The 16,491-nt window shown below is 39.5% G+C and overlaps 1 protein-coding gene across 15 annotated transcripts in view; it reads left to right on the top strand.

Annotated features, from left to right (window-relative positions):
• RAPGEF2 (Rap guanine nucleotide exchange factor 2) overlaps window positions 1-15,403 on the top strand; it is a 237,105-nt gene extending 221,702 nt beyond the window's left edge. For 7 of the 15 annotated variants that reach the window (XM_035022800.1, XM_035022802.1, XM_035022797.1 and 4 more), the window contains 11 exons: window positions 134-345; window positions 438-561; window positions 1,176-1,199; window positions 2,265-2,488; window positions 3,927-4,133; window positions 6,325-6,477; window positions 7,251-7,373; window positions 8,605-8,830; window positions 9,655-10,214; window positions 12,200-12,505; window positions 13,338-15,403. In XM_035022800.1, the coding sequence (XP_034878691.1) occupies window positions 134-345; window positions 438-561; window positions 1,176-1,199; window positions 2,265-2,488; window positions 3,927-4,133; window positions 6,325-6,477; window positions 7,251-7,373; window positions 8,605-8,830; window positions 9,655-10,214; window positions 12,200-12,505; window positions 13,338-13,363 (2,185 nt within the window). In that variant the 3' untranslated portion in view covers window positions 13,364-15,403. The remainder of the gene's footprint in view (window positions 1-133; window positions 346-437; window positions 562-1,175; window positions 1,200-2,264; window positions 2,489-3,926; window positions 4,134-6,324; window positions 6,478-7,250; window positions 7,374-8,604; window positions 8,831-9,654; window positions 10,215-12,199; window positions 12,506-13,337) is intronic. The other 8 variants (XM_035022807.1, XM_035022806.1, XM_035022805.1 and 5 more) reach the window with 3 other exon arrangements.
• Window positions 15,404-16,491: the final 1,088 nt, after the last annotated feature.

Raw genomic sequence — 16,491 nt, 5'->3', positions numbered from 1 at the left:
ATGAATCCTGTACATTGCTATGTGTATACAGCATAAACACAGAGGTGTTCTATATTAATAAACAGTATGCTATTTTACTTCCATCGTTAATGAGTAATTTGGTTTTATGTCACTTTTCTTTTTTCCCTTTCAGTGGCCTAAACTTGGCGCCGGTGGCAAGACTACGAACCACCTGGGAGAAACTCCCCAATAAATATGAAAAGCTGTTTCAAGATCTCCAAGACCTGTTTGACCCCTCCAGAAACATGGCAAAATACCGCAATGTCCTCAACAGTCAAAACCTACAGCCTCCCATAATCCCCCTATTCCCAGTTATCAAGAAGGATCTCACATTCCTTCACGAAGGTAAACCTCAAGTAGATGTTCTGTCTTCACTTGTGGACGCACAGAATAAATGAATGCAACGTGATCCCCTTTTTCTTCTTTGCCAATTATAGGCAATGACTCAAAAGTCGATGGGCTAGTCAATTTTGAGAAGCTAAGGATGATCGCAAAAGAAATTCGTCATGTTGGTCGCATGGCTTCAGTTAACATGGACCCTGCCCTCATGTTCAGGACTCGGTGAGTGTGTCGAGTTCAGTAGCACATGTGGGATTAGAGAAGTTTGGGCTTAGAGCTTCCTAATAAAGGAGAAATTTTTGAATATTTATATTTGTAACATGGTAGAAATTGTGTAAGGTCATGCTGAGAATCCCCCTTGAGCTCCAGTTTGAAGTAAATGTCTTATTCTTCATCAGGTACACTTTTGACTGTTACTAAGAACAGCTTGTCCCGTAGAAATTTTTCACTTGACACGAGGCAGAACTATGCCTTATTTGTCAGAACACCAATTTGTGGAGCTAAAACTCGTAATTGATAGGATGAACCGAAATATGTAGAGAACCCAAACAGTATTGTCTCAGTTTCTGTACAATGGATTTAGTTGTCAGTGGAGGCAAAAATGATTAATCCAGTGAAGGAGAGGAGTTTTTAGAACAAAAATTTTAAATATATCTGTCTTTTGAGCCAGAAGATTATTGCCAGTAAAGTTGCGTGTGTGAGGTGATTATGCAGTTTAATGTTTGTGAGCTGCTAGGACTGCTTACCCAGAAGTCTAGTCCCTTCTTTCTGAGCTTGTGATCTTTCTGTCTCTCTTTCTACACCCATGCTTCAATCTCCATGGCTCTCACTTACAGGAAGAAGAAGTGGAGGAGTTTGGGGTAAGTGGTGGAGACCTTGCAAACCCACACACGATTCTTATTCTGCTCATTGCATTGTTTTCTTACCTGCTATATTTTCTGATGCTTTGCATTTTTTTCTTAACCCTCTTGCTCTAGCAGAATTTCAGCTGGCAAACTGACTTCAAGTTTAATCTGTTGGGGCTTTTGCTTTTGAGGTCATGATCCATGACAGCCGTGAAATGATGGATGATGGTTCTGGGAAACTGTAGGCCAGGCATACTTCGGAACTTTCAAAAAGATTTTAATTTGTGTGCTTTGAAATGGAGAAAGCCTAATGTGGGGTTAGGGGAGGAAGAACATTAAAAGGAAAAACTGTGCAATTTAAATAGTATTGCACAGATATTTAAGTAAATATGTATAATACAAAAAGTGCCCCTACGTGTTAAAACTAAATTTTTTATAGCTCAACTAACTACTATTTTCATTCTATAAGCCAGTACTTTTTAAACGTAATTCTTAACAATTCATGTACTAGTTTCTATATATATATATATATGTTTACATTTGCATGATCATTTTATTAACAAATTGACCCATGTTACTTTAAAAACTCATTACATTTAACTCAAGGAATAAGGAAATGATTGTGAACAGTGTAAAAGCTAACTTCATTTAAATTTAGGTAAGACATCCTCTTTAAAAAAAAAAAAAGACATCCTCTTTAAAAGAGAAGTAAATTTAATGTAAATCTCAATGATTTTGACTGTGTATTGCATGAGCTTATATATATAATCATTATTATTTGCTGGCTTCTATGGAAGAACTGCCTTGAATGCTCTATAGATGAGAAAAGCAGAATTTCCTAATTGGACTAGAACCAGGTGCCAAACATATATATGTTTGTGTGTGTGTGTGTGTATGGTTTTTTAACTTAAAGAACATTTTAATCTGTATTAGTCTATATTTCTCTGTAACAGTTTACTTACCAGAATGAGGCATGTGATCTTTTGAACATAAAATACTTACGTAAGTCTTGGCATGTTTCAAATCGCTGCCGTAACCCCGTGCTAGAGTGAGCTGCATATCTGCCTTTTCATCTTCCAGGTCTCTCAGCCAGGGTAGTACAAATGCAACAGTGCTAGACGTTGCTCAGACAGGTGGTCATAAAAAGCGGGTACGTCGTAGTTCCTTTCTCAATGCCAAAAAGCTTTATGAAGATGCCCAAATGGCTCGAAAAGTGAAGCAGTACCTGTCCAATTTGGAGCTCGAAATGGATGAGGAGAGTCTTCAGACATTATCACTGCAGTGTGAGCCAGCAACCAACACGTGTGAGTTTTTCCCTGAAGTGGCTGCGGAATCTGACTGGAATGCAGAGTGGTTTCCTGTGCGGTGGTATGGGCCGCGACAAATGGGGCTTCAGCGCGCAGGGGTACTTAGCATCCCGGGGACACACCAGCCTTTCCCTTGAATGCTACTGTTGGTACCGTGTCGTACTGTCCTAGGCTAGACCTTGTGTCCCACTAGGTTAGTGTCGGGAGGATGACATCAGAGACTGACTGACAGCGCCTGCAGTTTTTGGCTGCATCCCTTTTTCTCACAAAGATACTTCCAGATTGATGGGCCACCTGAGAGGGGCCAGGGGCCTACCTTGTCAGAGGGGCCCGTACCTAGGCGAGCTGGCTGCCTTTTAGACCCTCAGCCGGGACAGCAGCCAGCAGTAAGTTCACCTACCACATAAAGCAGTAATTCTGCTATGCGGTAGCCTAACGTGTAGCTTCCCAGCCTTTAAAAATCTGGCCAGGCTAGAAGTGGGGACAGTTTTCTGTTTACTTGCATCTGCATTTGTGTGAGATAGAGGCATTTTCCGCATAGGACACTTCTGGGTCTTTCATGGGCAGGTTTGAAGATACCTTTTATAAAGACTTGAAACGTTAGATGATTTGAGAAGATTCAAATTACTAGATTTTCTCAGGGTGCTATGGAAACAACTGTGTGTCATGATGAAGAGTTTGTTCTCTGGAGTCAGATTGGGTTTGAGTTCAAATTCTGTTTGTTCCTCAAAATAGCAGTGTCACCTTAGGCAAGTTATGTGAGCTGCCTAATCCTTAGCTTCTTTATGTGTAAAATGGAGGAAGTATATCTATGTCAGTGAGTTGTTTCAAATATTTATATACATACAGAATTTCATTGCCCTACTAAATTGGTTTACTTTCTATATGCCGTGGAATTATATACTCAGTATAATAGTCCAGCAGTATTGGTTGCTATTAGCGAACATAGATCCTTCTACCCATAGGAGAGAGAATTTGACAGTAACAAGATTACAATTCATACCATTTATTAAATAAAAACTAGGCTCATGTATGTCAAGGAGCTTTGGACTCCATTTTGAAAAGTAATTCCTAACAATTTTCCAGTTGTAGCTTTTACCATTTGTGCTTTTTATATACATACACATAGCATATTGGGCTCCCCATATTTTTCTATTTTTATTTTAATGTGGTAGTATTTAATAGTATAATTATCATTTGAGAGCTAGTTTCGTAAAATAAATATCTTTTCCTGTCATGCCTTTATGATTTTCTGTAGCTGAGTTCTCTCCCACCCCCATTTCTGTCTTTTATATAGGCAATAAGAAAAAAGATAAGAGATACATTTTAGTGTTCCAAAGTGTAGAAAATACTCAATGCAGTTCTAAACTTATCTGGTATATAGTTACTAACCTCTGAAATTTCTTGTTCTGTTTTCAAACCAAACAATGAACAGTGCCTAAGAATCCTGGTGACAAAAAGCCTGTCAAATCGGAGACCTCCCCAGTGGCCCCAAGGGCAGGGTCGCAACAGAAAGCACAAGCCCAGCCTCAGCCCCAGCAGCCACAGCCCCAACATAAAATCAACCAGGGACTGCAGGTTCCGGCTGTGTCCCTTTATCCTTCACGAAAGAAAGTCCCCGTAAAGGATCTCCCACCTTTTGGTAGGTGATTAAAACCATATCTTTTGAGGCTATTCGGTGTCATGTTTTTCAGATTAGGAAAAAATCCTTATCTTGAATAACTCTGTTATCTAATATACTTGAGTCTCTCTCCGATTGTTACCTCTTAATAAAACATTAATGTTCACTAAGTGAAATGTTACTTTTGCCGGTGGAAGGGACTGTTTATGTTACAGAGTTTCTCATTTAATCATGCTCATTGGTCATGGCAGTGGGTGGGTGGGGGTGTGAAATGGGAAAATTTTGCTTTTATTAATTTGATTTTTAACGAGAACAGAAGTTGCTTTGTCCATATACATTATTTAAACTAGCTTGGCTTATGATCAATGAATTGCTAGAATTTAGGCAGAATATTTTTAAGTGAAATGATTTGTCTGGAGGTGAATTCTTATTTGTTGAATCACTGATTCTTATAACTTGAGGGGGAAATATAGTTAATTCCTGAGTTAAGAGGCCAAATCATGCTTCATCTTCCATTTAAATATATCTACAAGTTTAGTCCCTTTATGTAAATGGTACAACAAAATTATATATCATAAAATGTATGGGTTCTTTTTAATACGTGTGTGTGTGTGTGTGTGCAAGGAAACAATGTTAATAAAAGGGAAGAAATTAAAAAAAAAAAACTTGTAGTAGAGTTTACTTAGATAAAATAGGTACTTGGTCACTGATGCAGCGCCTGCCCAATTACAACCTGTCCTTATGAGGTTAGCAGGAGTCTTATAGTAGGTCCTTCATACTCTTATCTTTGGCCCTTTCTTCCTGATCAGCAAATATGCCATTTGTTGAATTTGGGTAAGAGTGACAAAAGAATACCTTTACTTGACATTTCCCCTTTGAAATAGTTGTATTGCTCTCCCTATCACAAACTGAGTTACATGTTTATTTGTCCACTATCTTATTAATATTTATATACTCCTAAATCCCCTGCAACCTTTTATTTCCTCTTTTACACTGAATTTCTTATATGGAAGTTTATCAGTCTTTTAGCTAAATATAGCCTATTAGCCAAACGTATAGGTGTGCCTGAGTATAAAGCACTTTTTGAATCTGTGTATAATGCTGGCCTTGGAATTCTTTCCCAAATCAATACTATTTATTCATACAGTTTTAGTGTAGCTAACATTTTCATGCATCTTGGTTATATTAGCATCTATACATGTAAATAAAATATTGCTTTAAAAGTGGCTTTAAAAAACTGTGTTAAAACAAGATCAAATGCTTACATGAGGTGAAATGAAGGATTACATCTTTGTTAAATTTTACTGCCTCCTTCTTAATGGATTCTGTTAAGTTTAAGAACATTAAAACTAGCATTGATCAAGGTAGTGTCAGGCTATCATGCCTTTCCAAATATCTCTTTGTTGTTTAAAATAAGGTAATTGAGAGTGCCTCATAGGAATACTAGAGGCTTTGTAAAATATTTTAACGTGAGTACCTTATTTCTAAAAATAATTTTTTTGGGGGAAATCACCTCATATTGGCATATGTAATCCTTTTCCTTCTACACTCACCTTATTTGATCCTATACTTGGCACTGGATCACTCCTCTGAAAATCATCTCCCCTGATTTCTGTGACACAGGGCACTTTCATGGGTCTCCTTCTGCCTTCTCTTTCATCTACTTATTTGATCAAATATTAACTGTATGGAATTCCTTAGAATGCTTTTATTCACTTTTCTTACTACTTTTGTTTAGCTCTTGGCTCGTTAGTTTTCTCCCATCGTTCCCACTTCTCCTGAGCTCACATATCCAACAGTACCAAAATACCTGTTTGAGTTCACCAAAATACTCAAACTTGAATTCTAATAATAAATATGCCTGGCTGTATCACTTTCATCCTAAATTCTAATATTTTCAAGTTGTGCTTGTTTTTCTCTTCATTGTTTAATATATTGTTGAATAAAGATGGTGATTACTTTAAGATTTAGAATCTAAAGTAAAATACCAAAAACAGTCTGTTTCTAGCACTCCAGCAGGTAGCAATCAGAAACCACATTACAGGTATCGTGTGCCTTCTGCAAGCTTACTGTTTATACCATGATGAGTACAAAGACTGTTGAGATTATAAATACATTGAAACTGAGTGTAATGTTAAGTCTTACAAAAAGATTATAGTTATTAACGTTATTGCTTTTTCGTCTTGAAAATACGTATTTCTTTCTTTTACAGGCATAAACTCTCCACAAGCTTTAAAGAAAATTCTTTCTTTGTCTGAAGAAGGAAGTCTGGAGCGTCATAAAAAACAAGCAGAAGATACTATATCAAATGCATCTTCACAGCTCTCTTCTCCTCCCACTTCTCCACAAAGTTCTCCAAGGAAAGGTAGAACTAAATTACTTCTGTTTCCCTTTATAGTGATCTATAACATTTCAGCTATAATCAATTCCAGAGTTACATATTACATCATTTTTGATTAATATTAGAGTCATTTAAAATGATCTACTATGTAATCCCTAAGAGATTTTTCCCCCCCTCAGTTTATAAATTTGGAAGAATTTTGGTATTTTTTAATATTATATTTCTAGTAAGTAGTGTTAAACTAGATAAGGCCTTTTAAAACATTTAAGATTTTTATTGATTTTAAGTATGGAAATAATTCTTTTTGTACCAAAAGTTGTTCTAACTAAATATGATTATATAACAATAATTACAGAGTAGAGGACTTTAAATACATAAGAAAAACTAGTATCTTCCTGATTTATTTTTTCATTGTATTAACACGGGTCTTGATTATCTTTTTTTGTCGCTGTTTTATTTTTAAAAGAGATTAAATTTTATTTTAGGCAAACTCTCTCCCTTATATTGATGCTTTCTGAGATTACAGTAACAGTGGCTTTCTGCTGCATAACCCCCCGAGTTGCTCTCTCCTCCTCCCCTGTAAGTGAATGGGGGGAAGCCCACCATAAATGGCAAGACGGTTTTCTCTGGAGGAAGGCCAAAGAGATTAACAAACTGTTCGATCTCACTGACATGACAAATACCTTTTCAGCTTTGCTTTTTAGATATTTCAGACATCTGTGCATTTTGTGGGGTATCAGTCTCTACTGTCCTGGTTAAATGGATACATCTAAATTCTTTTCTCATCCTGTTGTTAGGTGGCAGTGGCAATCAGCTGAGATCTTTTGGCCCCGGGCAGCTGGACTTAACCAGTTCCTCCTCTTCTCTTGGAAGTGAGAACAGTAACAAGAATAACAATGCACCACGGACCTATGGGATAGGTGGGGTTAACAGAACCAAAACTGGGGTGGGAAAGAGAGGAATTTTCTCATTATTAGTTAAGGAAAATGGGAGAATTCCTCTAAATGTCAAGTGCTCCATCTGAGTGATGATTTTTTCTCAAGATGTTTGTGTTTTTTGTTTTTTGTTTTTTGTGGTTTTTTTTGAGCAGACTGTTCAGCAAAGGCTTTAAATCTTGTCTGTCAGAACTTCCAGTGTGGTTTATAAAAAGACTTCTTATAGATGAATACACTAAACCTTATCAAGACCTGTGCAACCTTTAAAAAATAAATCAGGAATTAACAAGCTACTGAAAGGATGGGGAAGTACTATTTAGAGAGTACATTAGCAGGATTTAGGTGTTCTAGATTTAATTTTTTCATTAGGTACGTGGCACTGAAAAATTTGCATTGCATCCATATAATATAAAACCAGTATTTTAAGGTAACATGAGATCTATAGTAATGTTTAAAAAAATGAGTTCTGAGAAAGAAGATTTGAATTTTTTTTCATTAAAAATATCAACACAAGTGTCTCTTCCTTTGTGACTTTCAAAATTATTTTTAGCAACAAAGGAGAGTTTTCCTTCAGGTGAAAAAATGTCCTTCGGGACATCTGTTTAGACATTGTGATGATCTAGGGAGAAAAATGGAGATTTTGCACATTACATCCTTCAGAACAACTGGCTTTTATGTGATTCATCCAACATATTATTAATATTGAAAAACCAAAGAGGTCTTCTTCAGGTATTATTCTCATATGTCGCCTTTTAAAATTCTAAGATAGATACTTCCAGTTGAATTACTCTATACCATAAAGTTCAAAAAATTTTAAACTTCATGGAAGGTTACTGACTTTGCAGTTTGAAAAAAAAAATACTTTTAAACTTGATCATAGTTCTTCAGTTGCTTTTATATAGACTAATAGTAGTGTAATTTATACTTAAAAGAGCTAAGAATAGTCGAGTAGTGCCCTGATTTCTGCAACATTTCCTGGCTCACATAACACAGTCTCTTTTTTTCCCTCCTTAATCTTTCATTAAGCATGTTAAATTTCATCTGAGTAAAAGTTTACCTTATCTCGGTCACCTGGTCTCCACAAGTAAAGTGGTTCCCCCCCCCCCCCCACTTCAGTGGTGCTATCTTTGATCCACATTTTGGTTTTGCTTCTGTTTGGTAGACTTCAGGTTTTTGTTGTACAGTGTCTAATGAATATGGTTGGTTTCCCACGCAGGCTACACCTTGGCTCCCAGTGGTACCGTGGATAATTTCTCAGATTCTGGTCACAGTGAAATTTCTTCCCGATCCAGCATCATCAGCAACTCTTCCTTTGACTCAGTGCCGGCCTCGCTGCACGATGACAGGCGCCAGAGGCATTCTGTCAGCATCGTGGAAGCAAACCTCGGCGTGGGAAGGATGGAAAGGCGAACTATGATCGAACCAGACCAGTACAGCTTAGGGTAGGCAGCTTTTCTTCCGTGTTTGGTTACATTCCTTCTCCCATCCTTTACAAATGAGTCCTTTACTCCTGATGTATATTTCTACTATTTTACATAATGCCTAAGAAATGCTCTCCCATCCCAGTTCTAATTTTCAGAATTTCTAGATTACTAAATGTCATGCTATTTTTCTGGTACACACTGCTTTTCAAGTTAGGTTTATTCTTCACTGGAAGACTGTTATTCTTGGAGCGCCTGGGTGGCTCAGTCGTTGGGCATCTGCCTTCGGCTCAGGTCATGATCTCAGGGTCCTGGGATCGAGCCCCGCGTCGGGCTCCCTGCTCAGCGGGAGGCCTGCTTCTCCCTCTCCCACTCCCCCTGCTTGTGTTCCCTCTCACTGTGTCTCTCTCTGTCAAATGAATAAATAAAATCTTAAAAAAAAAAAAGGGAAGACCGTTATTCTGTGCTAAAGGCAGAGAGGGTGGCTTTAGGACGTATCCCCCAGATTCTTTGTAGAAGCTGCCTTCATTGAAATCAGATTATGTTGAGCCATCCTTTAACCTCATAAGGAAAGTGTGCCTTTATTATAAACAGGTAGTTGTTCTTTTCCTCCTGGATTTATTTTTTGGAAATGACAAGGTGAGCAAACTGGACGTAGCAGAACCAGCTATGAAAATACTGTTCAGTGGGGCTTTCATCCTCTTCCTGGGATGAAAAAAGCCACAAAGCCACCTTTCCCCAGGGGGAGGGGGAGGGGAAGAAAAGGTATTTAGGTTTTATATCCTAGGTTTCTTAGGTAACAATCTTGCACTTTTTCTTCCTTTTCATTTCTTTCGACTGCTTAGGTCCTATGCACCAATGTCCGAGAGCCGAGGCTTATATGCTACAGCTACAGTAATTTCTTCTCCAAGCACAGAGGAACTTTCCCAAGACCAAGGGGACCGGGCTTCACTCGATGCTGCTGACAGCGGCCGTGGGAGCTGGACGTCGTGCTCCAGTGGCTCCCATGATAACATACAGACCATCCAGCACCAGAGAAGCTGGGAGACACTTCCATTCGGGCACACTCACTTTGATTATTCAGGGGATCCTGCAGGTTTATGGGCCTCCAGCAGCCATATGGACCAAATTATGTTTTCCGATCATAGCACAAAGTATAACCGGCAAAATCAAAGTAGAGAAAGTCTTGAACAAGCCCAATCCCGGGCAAGCTGGGCATCGTCCACAGGATACTGGGGAGAAGACTCAGAAGGTGACACAGGCACAATCAAGCGGAGGGGTGGGAAAGATGTTTCCATTGAGGCTGAAAGCAACAGCATGACCTCTGTGACCACAGAAGAAACCAAACCTGTTCCCATGCCGGCCCACATAGCTGTGACATCGAGTACCGCAAAGGGACTCATTGGTAAGCAGATTAGAGAGCTTTGTCGCATCTAACCTGTTTCCAAAGTAAAATCATGTGTTCATGGTTCTTTTCCTCGTTTTGTCCCACCCATTGGTGTATAGGGCTTCCAAATTAGCGGTGTGTTCAGGATTTTGAAATGAAGAGTAGTTAAGAGCTCAGGTTCCGTGGTCAGGTACATACAGATAGATTCCAACATTCTAAACATTCAGTGAATTCTGGCAGTCAAGATCAGCAGATTATCATTATGGATGTTTTCTTGCCCATTAAGCTAAAATTATGAGGAAGGCTGCCCATTCTTTGTAAGGGAAGAATTTTCTTTAATTGAAACTATTTTAAATGTTCTATTATTCTGTTTTGTTTTAAATGTTCTATTATTCTGTTTTGTTCCCTTGAAGTGTATTTAGAACTTTGCACTTTGCATGTATAAATCTACCACTGACTTTGGTTATGCAGACAAATTGGGCGCTAACCAAATCCTCTCTGCACCTTGTAGAACAAGGGAGAGAGTACAGAGGTCTAGGGATCTGGCAGATTGGGGTTTGAATTGCCTGTTGTCCACTTCACTAGCTTTGCGACATTGGGCAAGGTACCAAACTTGGCCTATTTATTCCTATGTAAAATGAGCTGAATAATTTCTACTAATACAGTTGAGGTGGGGATTAAGGGAAATCTAGGGCGAGCACTTGGAACAGTGCCTGGCTAGGAATTCGTACGTACCTGAAACACACTGTTCCTTTGCCGCAGCGCTTGCTGTTGTGAAGTCTTCCGTGCTCCCCCAGTCCTATCAGCTTGTAGTTTCTGGGGCATATTCAACATCTATGTAATCGAAGCGCAGGACTACGTTACAGGATACGGAGCGAGAAACCCTAGAGTATCATCATTACAGACATCACTTTTTTTTTTTTTTTTAAATTTTATTTCTTTATTTGACAGAGAGAGACACAGCGAGAGAGGGAACACAAGCAAGGGGGAGTGGGAGAGGGAGAAGAGGGCTTCCCGCTGAGCAGGGAGCCCGATGCGGGGCTCGATCCCAGGACCCTGGGATTCTGACCTAAGCTGAAGGCAGACGCTTAACCGACTGAGCCACCCAGGCGCCACCAGACATCACTTTTATTAGTCAAGAAATTATAGTTATTTTGCCACATAAACAGTCATGGATAGATAACAGTTAATACCTCTTCTTGGGTTGTGATTTTTCAAGCATTTTTTTTTTTTAAACAAACTAATACTCAGAATTGTTATGCAAAGAAAAGAATGATGTTCATTCCTAAAAATTGAGTCTGTGAGGTTCAAGAAAATAAAACTTTAGTTTTACTTGCCTTTACAGAGCTCATGTTCTAGGTCATGAACATTAATAAAAGGATTTTAAGAGAAATAACCATATAGTTTAGGGTTTTTAAATTTGCATCTTTTTGGGTACTACTTTTCCAGATTTAATTCTCTATTTTCCAAAGTGAGGTCCAAGACCTGAAAGTAGCCTAAGGTTGATTTGTCTGCCTGACAAGAGTAAAGCTGGGTAAGTGCCTGGCAAAGATGGACTAGCCTGCCTTGACCTTGGGGCCGGGACAGAAGGAAAGAAACGTTCACCAGGCACTACTAACATGTTCCACGCATACTACTGGGTACCTTTTCTGTTTTCTCTTTGCTTAATCTTTGCAGTAAACCCAAGGGTCCTTATGACTCTTTTATAGTTAAGTACGAGGTTTGAAGGAGTCTGTTTAAAGATAACAGATTGCTTAGTTGCTTCTCTCGCCAATTATTTCACCCCGGAGAGATAAGCATTATGGTTATTTGGTCCAGTTACCACCCATTCCCTCGCCTACCATATATCCCCCACGGCTATCTCATACCACACACAATCACACCTGCGGTTACACTGCGTCTGCTGTCTCAGTAATTACTTGTATAATTTACCATGAACATTTGGGGGCACGAAACGTTCTTCCACAAAATGTTTCACGGCCGGTACCCTGTCTTTACTACAGCGCGGAAGGAGGGCAGGTATCGAGAGCCGCCACCCACCCCTCCCGGCTACATTGGAATCCCCATCACTGACTTTCCAGAAGGGCATTCCCACCCAGCCCGGAAACCTCCAGACTACAATGTGGCACTTCAGAGATCTCGGATGGTCGCCCGACCCACGGACACGGCTGGGCCTTCGCCGGTACAGCAGGCGCACGGGCATCCAGCCGGCGGCAGGCCCGTGAGCAAACCGCAGTGGCATAAGCCCAACGAGTGCGACCCGCGCCTCGCCCCGTATCAGTCTCCAGGCTTTTCCACCGAGGAGGACGGTACATACCCATTCTTAGAACCCTAACGTTAGCGGTGGTCACTTACGCCGCCTACTGTAAGCTTTCCAGGGCATTGGTTTTCTTAATACACAAAGAACAGTTTATATTCAGAGGTCCAGATTTAGGGTTAAAGCTGTCGAATGTGTGAGGTTTTCTCATTTGTTTCTAATGGCTTAAGAAATACCAAAGTTTGCAGAGGGCAGCACTTGTCATGAAGTGTGTACACGACTAGATTTCTTTACTAATTGTCAACGTTTTCTGTGGAAAGGTTGCATTTGGGCTTTTAATGAGTTCAGATGGAAGTCTGATAAAGAAATAGACTTCTCTATAACTCTTTTGCCTTCTTTCTATAAATCTACCTGTCCATGCTGGAATGCGGATGACAGAGATCATCCCCTCCCCTTATTTTTTCAAGTTTAACTTGTCTTATTATGTAAATAATCATTCTGGAAAAAAGCAAAAGACAAAAAAGGAAAATTCTAATCCTGCCGCTTGCAGCTGACCATTAGTTACATTTTATTATATATCCTTCTAGACTTTATGTGTGAGTATATATTATTTTAAAGTCACGTGCTGCTATGATTTATAATTTTCAGTAAATTAATTTTTCAATAATGTTTCTATTTTATATTGTGTATATATATTTAAAGATATGAATCCTATGTATTTTGTAAAAACTCTATTATTAATCATTACTTAGGTGAGTTATACTAAAGAAACAGCTATGGTATTTTTATTTAACCCATCAGCAAATGTGTTCTCTCTAGCCCAAGAAGCGACTCGCTTGCTCACTGACGTTTCTCCTTTCTCTCTTTCCTGGTTATGTTTGCAGAAGATGAACAAGTATCTGCTGTTTGAGGCACAGGCTTTTTCTGGATCCAGAGTCAGCCACCTTTAAAAGGAGAGCACAAGAAGACGTCCCTAGCAGCGGAGCCTTGGAACTCACATTCTGAGGCCGGTGGACCAGTTTGCCTCCTTCCCTGCCTTAAAAGCAGCATGGGGCTTCTTCTCCCCTTCTTCCTTTCCCCTTTGCATGTGAAATACTGTGAAGAAATTGCCCTGGCACTTTCCAGACTTTGTTGCTTGAAATGCACAGTGCAGCAATCTTCGAGTTCCCACTGTTGCTGCCTGCCACATCACACAGTATCATTCCCAATTCCAAGATCATCACAACAAGATGATTCACTCTGGCTGCACTTCTCGATGCCTGGAAGGATTTTTTTAAATCTTCCTTTTAGATTTCAATCCAGTCCTAGCACTTGGTCTCATTGGGATAATGAGAAAAGCTAGCCATTGAACTACGTGGGGCCTTTAACCCATCAAGGAAGACAAAGAAAAACAATGAAATCCTTCGAGTACAGTGCTTTGTCCACTTGTTTACAATGTCTTTTTTTTTTTTTTTTTTTAAGAAATGAATTGAAAGATTGTGCTCAGAGAGTAAATGTTATATCCATTTAATGATTACAGTATTATTTTGAACCTTTAAGTCGGGTTGCCAGCCTGGGTTTCTGAAAAACCAAATATGCCGGACAGGGTGTGGTCACAGCGAGGAGAGGGAAGACCTGGCTTGCGACCCTGTCTTCCTGGGTCCATCTGGCCTCACCCGTGAAGTGCCCTATCCTGGAAGTAGAAGAGGTTAGCCAATTACGTAGATACCAAGACGCCTCATCCACTCCTTCCCCAGTGGGTGGGGTTCTTCTGTAAAACTGTTTGCACATGGCCAGGGGAGGGAGATGGGACTCTTGTGTCCTGTGTCTGAGCCTTATGGAGTGCAGGGCGGTGTCATTGGAGGGCGGGTCCTGCTCCCTTGAGATGGATGGCAAACCCCACTTTTTTTTAAGTTATGTTTCTTTGATTTTTGTTAAATTAGTTTTAGGGATTTTGTTGTTGGTGGTCGTTTTTAAAGAGAAACGTTCATAACTGGATAGCCCTGCAGTGAAAGCAGCTGGGGTATTGGAGCGAAAGCCCGCTGTTAGTACTGCTCGGTCAAGACAGCCTCCCTTTGTTGAACTGGCATGAGGGAAGAAGCAAGCCTTTAACGTGATAAAAGAACAAAAGATCGAAAGCCCGTTGAGATACGCCAGCCTTTGCAAGGTGGGTTAGTCACCCAAGACTAACCAGTAAGTGGCTTTATGGACACTGCAGATAGAGAAGGCCTCCGTGTAGCAACCACCTGCTCACAGCTGCTATGAACCCGATAATGACCGAAATGACCCCTCCACTCTATTTTTGTGTTGTTTTTGCACAGACTCCGGAAAAGTGAAGGCTGCCAATCCGAGTAGTACTCAAATGTGAGGAACTGCTGGTCTTGGATTTTTTTTCCATTAAATTCAGCTGATCATATTGATCAGTAGATAAACGTAAATAGCTTCAAATTTTAAAAGTCAAATTGCAGTGTTTTTTCACTGTATCAAACGATGTCCGTGCTTTATTTAATAAATCTCTTCTGTATCATGGCATTTGTCTACTTGCTTATATATTACATTGTCAATTATGCATTTGTAATTTTACATGTAATATGCATTATTTGCCAGTTTTCTTATATAGGCTATGGACCTCATGTGCAGATAGAAAGACAGAAATCTAGCTCTACCACAAGTTGCACAAATGTTATCTAAGCATTAAGTAATTGTAGAACATAGGACTGCTAATCTCAGTTCGCTCTGTGATGTCACGTGCAGAATGTACAATTAACTGGTGATTTCCTCATACTTTTGATACTACTTGTACCTGTATGTCTTTTAGAAAGACATTGGTGGAGTCTGTATCCCTTTTGTATTTTTAATACAATAATTGTACATATTGGTTATATTTTTGTTGAAGATGGTAGAAATGTACTATGTTTATGCTTCTACATCCAGTTTGTACAAGCTGGAAAATAAATAAATATAACGTAAAGCCTTTTGTCTATATCCTTAATGAATCGTGCATGCTTTTTATTATTGAAGTGTAATAAGGCTCTTGGGTCTCACTGCAGGAGCAAGTCCTCAGGAGGCCAAGGAGATTTATAATCTATTTAGCGTAAAAACTGACCAATGGCCTGTTCTTTTAGGTAGCTCTCTGTTGATTCAGAGAAATTAACGTCACAAACCCAACCATGTTCAGAATTCAGTGTTTCTTGAGATTCAGTGAAAAATAATGACGATGATCACTACATAGTTACAGAGCATTTGTCTCTTCTCAACCCTTTTCCAATAAAAATCTCTGTGGGACATAATGTTGTAATTCCCAGTATACATCCTGAGAAACAGGACCTCGGAGAACTTAAACTGTCCTTCAAGATCATGACCACTAGGTTAAAGGTACAATTTAGCTAACGATTTCAGACTTCTCATGAGTACATAAAAATGGTTGTGTCTAAGAGTTCTATTGTTGGGTAAGTTGAATCATGTTCCAGCCTATCAGAAGGGCATTATACTTAAAAAGGTAAGAATCAGGTAAGCGGCAGCAAGCTATTAAGCACACTTTGAAACCAAGGACTCGTCTCTTACCCGGCAGCATGCATAAATACAAGCAGTACCCACCGCTCACCGGGAAGCGCCAGAGGCTGGAGCGGAAGCATCCAGGAGCACGTGGGCGAGATGTGAGAAAGTCCAAAAAGGAGTCAGGAGCTTAGTGCCGACACTAACGTGGCCACTGGCCAAACCTAAAAATCTTCCTGAGGCATCTGTGCTAGCTGTCTTGGTGAGTAAATTTTGAAACTCTGTCCGTGAAAACAGTTGGAGAATTAAAACCAATAGCTTCAACCATAGCGCCTACAAAATGAAGGGACGGTGTGTACGTGTATTATGTGTATGTGTCCGCCTCCATCTTTTCCCCATGAAACCCATTACTCAGGAACACTCTTACCAAAACAAAAACCTATGCTTTATTTAATGCAATGCTCTATTTAAATTTGCCATTCAAAAAGCTTAATTTTCTCAAATGTGGTTCAAAAAAAATCTGATATTAATAAGCTCTTCCTAACTTTTTTGTATTCTGCTAAA

Source organism: Mirounga leonina, unplaced genomic scaffold (assembly GCF_011800145.1).
Source record: "Mirounga leonina isolate KUSES-001 unplaced genomic scaffold, KU_Mleo_1.0 Mir_176, whole genome shotgun sequence".
NCBI lineage: Eukaryota > Metazoa > Chordata > Mammalia > Carnivora > Phocidae > Mirounga > Mirounga leonina.
The sequence above is the reverse complement of the archived record's forward strand: the minus strand, read 5'-3'. Positions and strand labels throughout refer to the sequence as shown.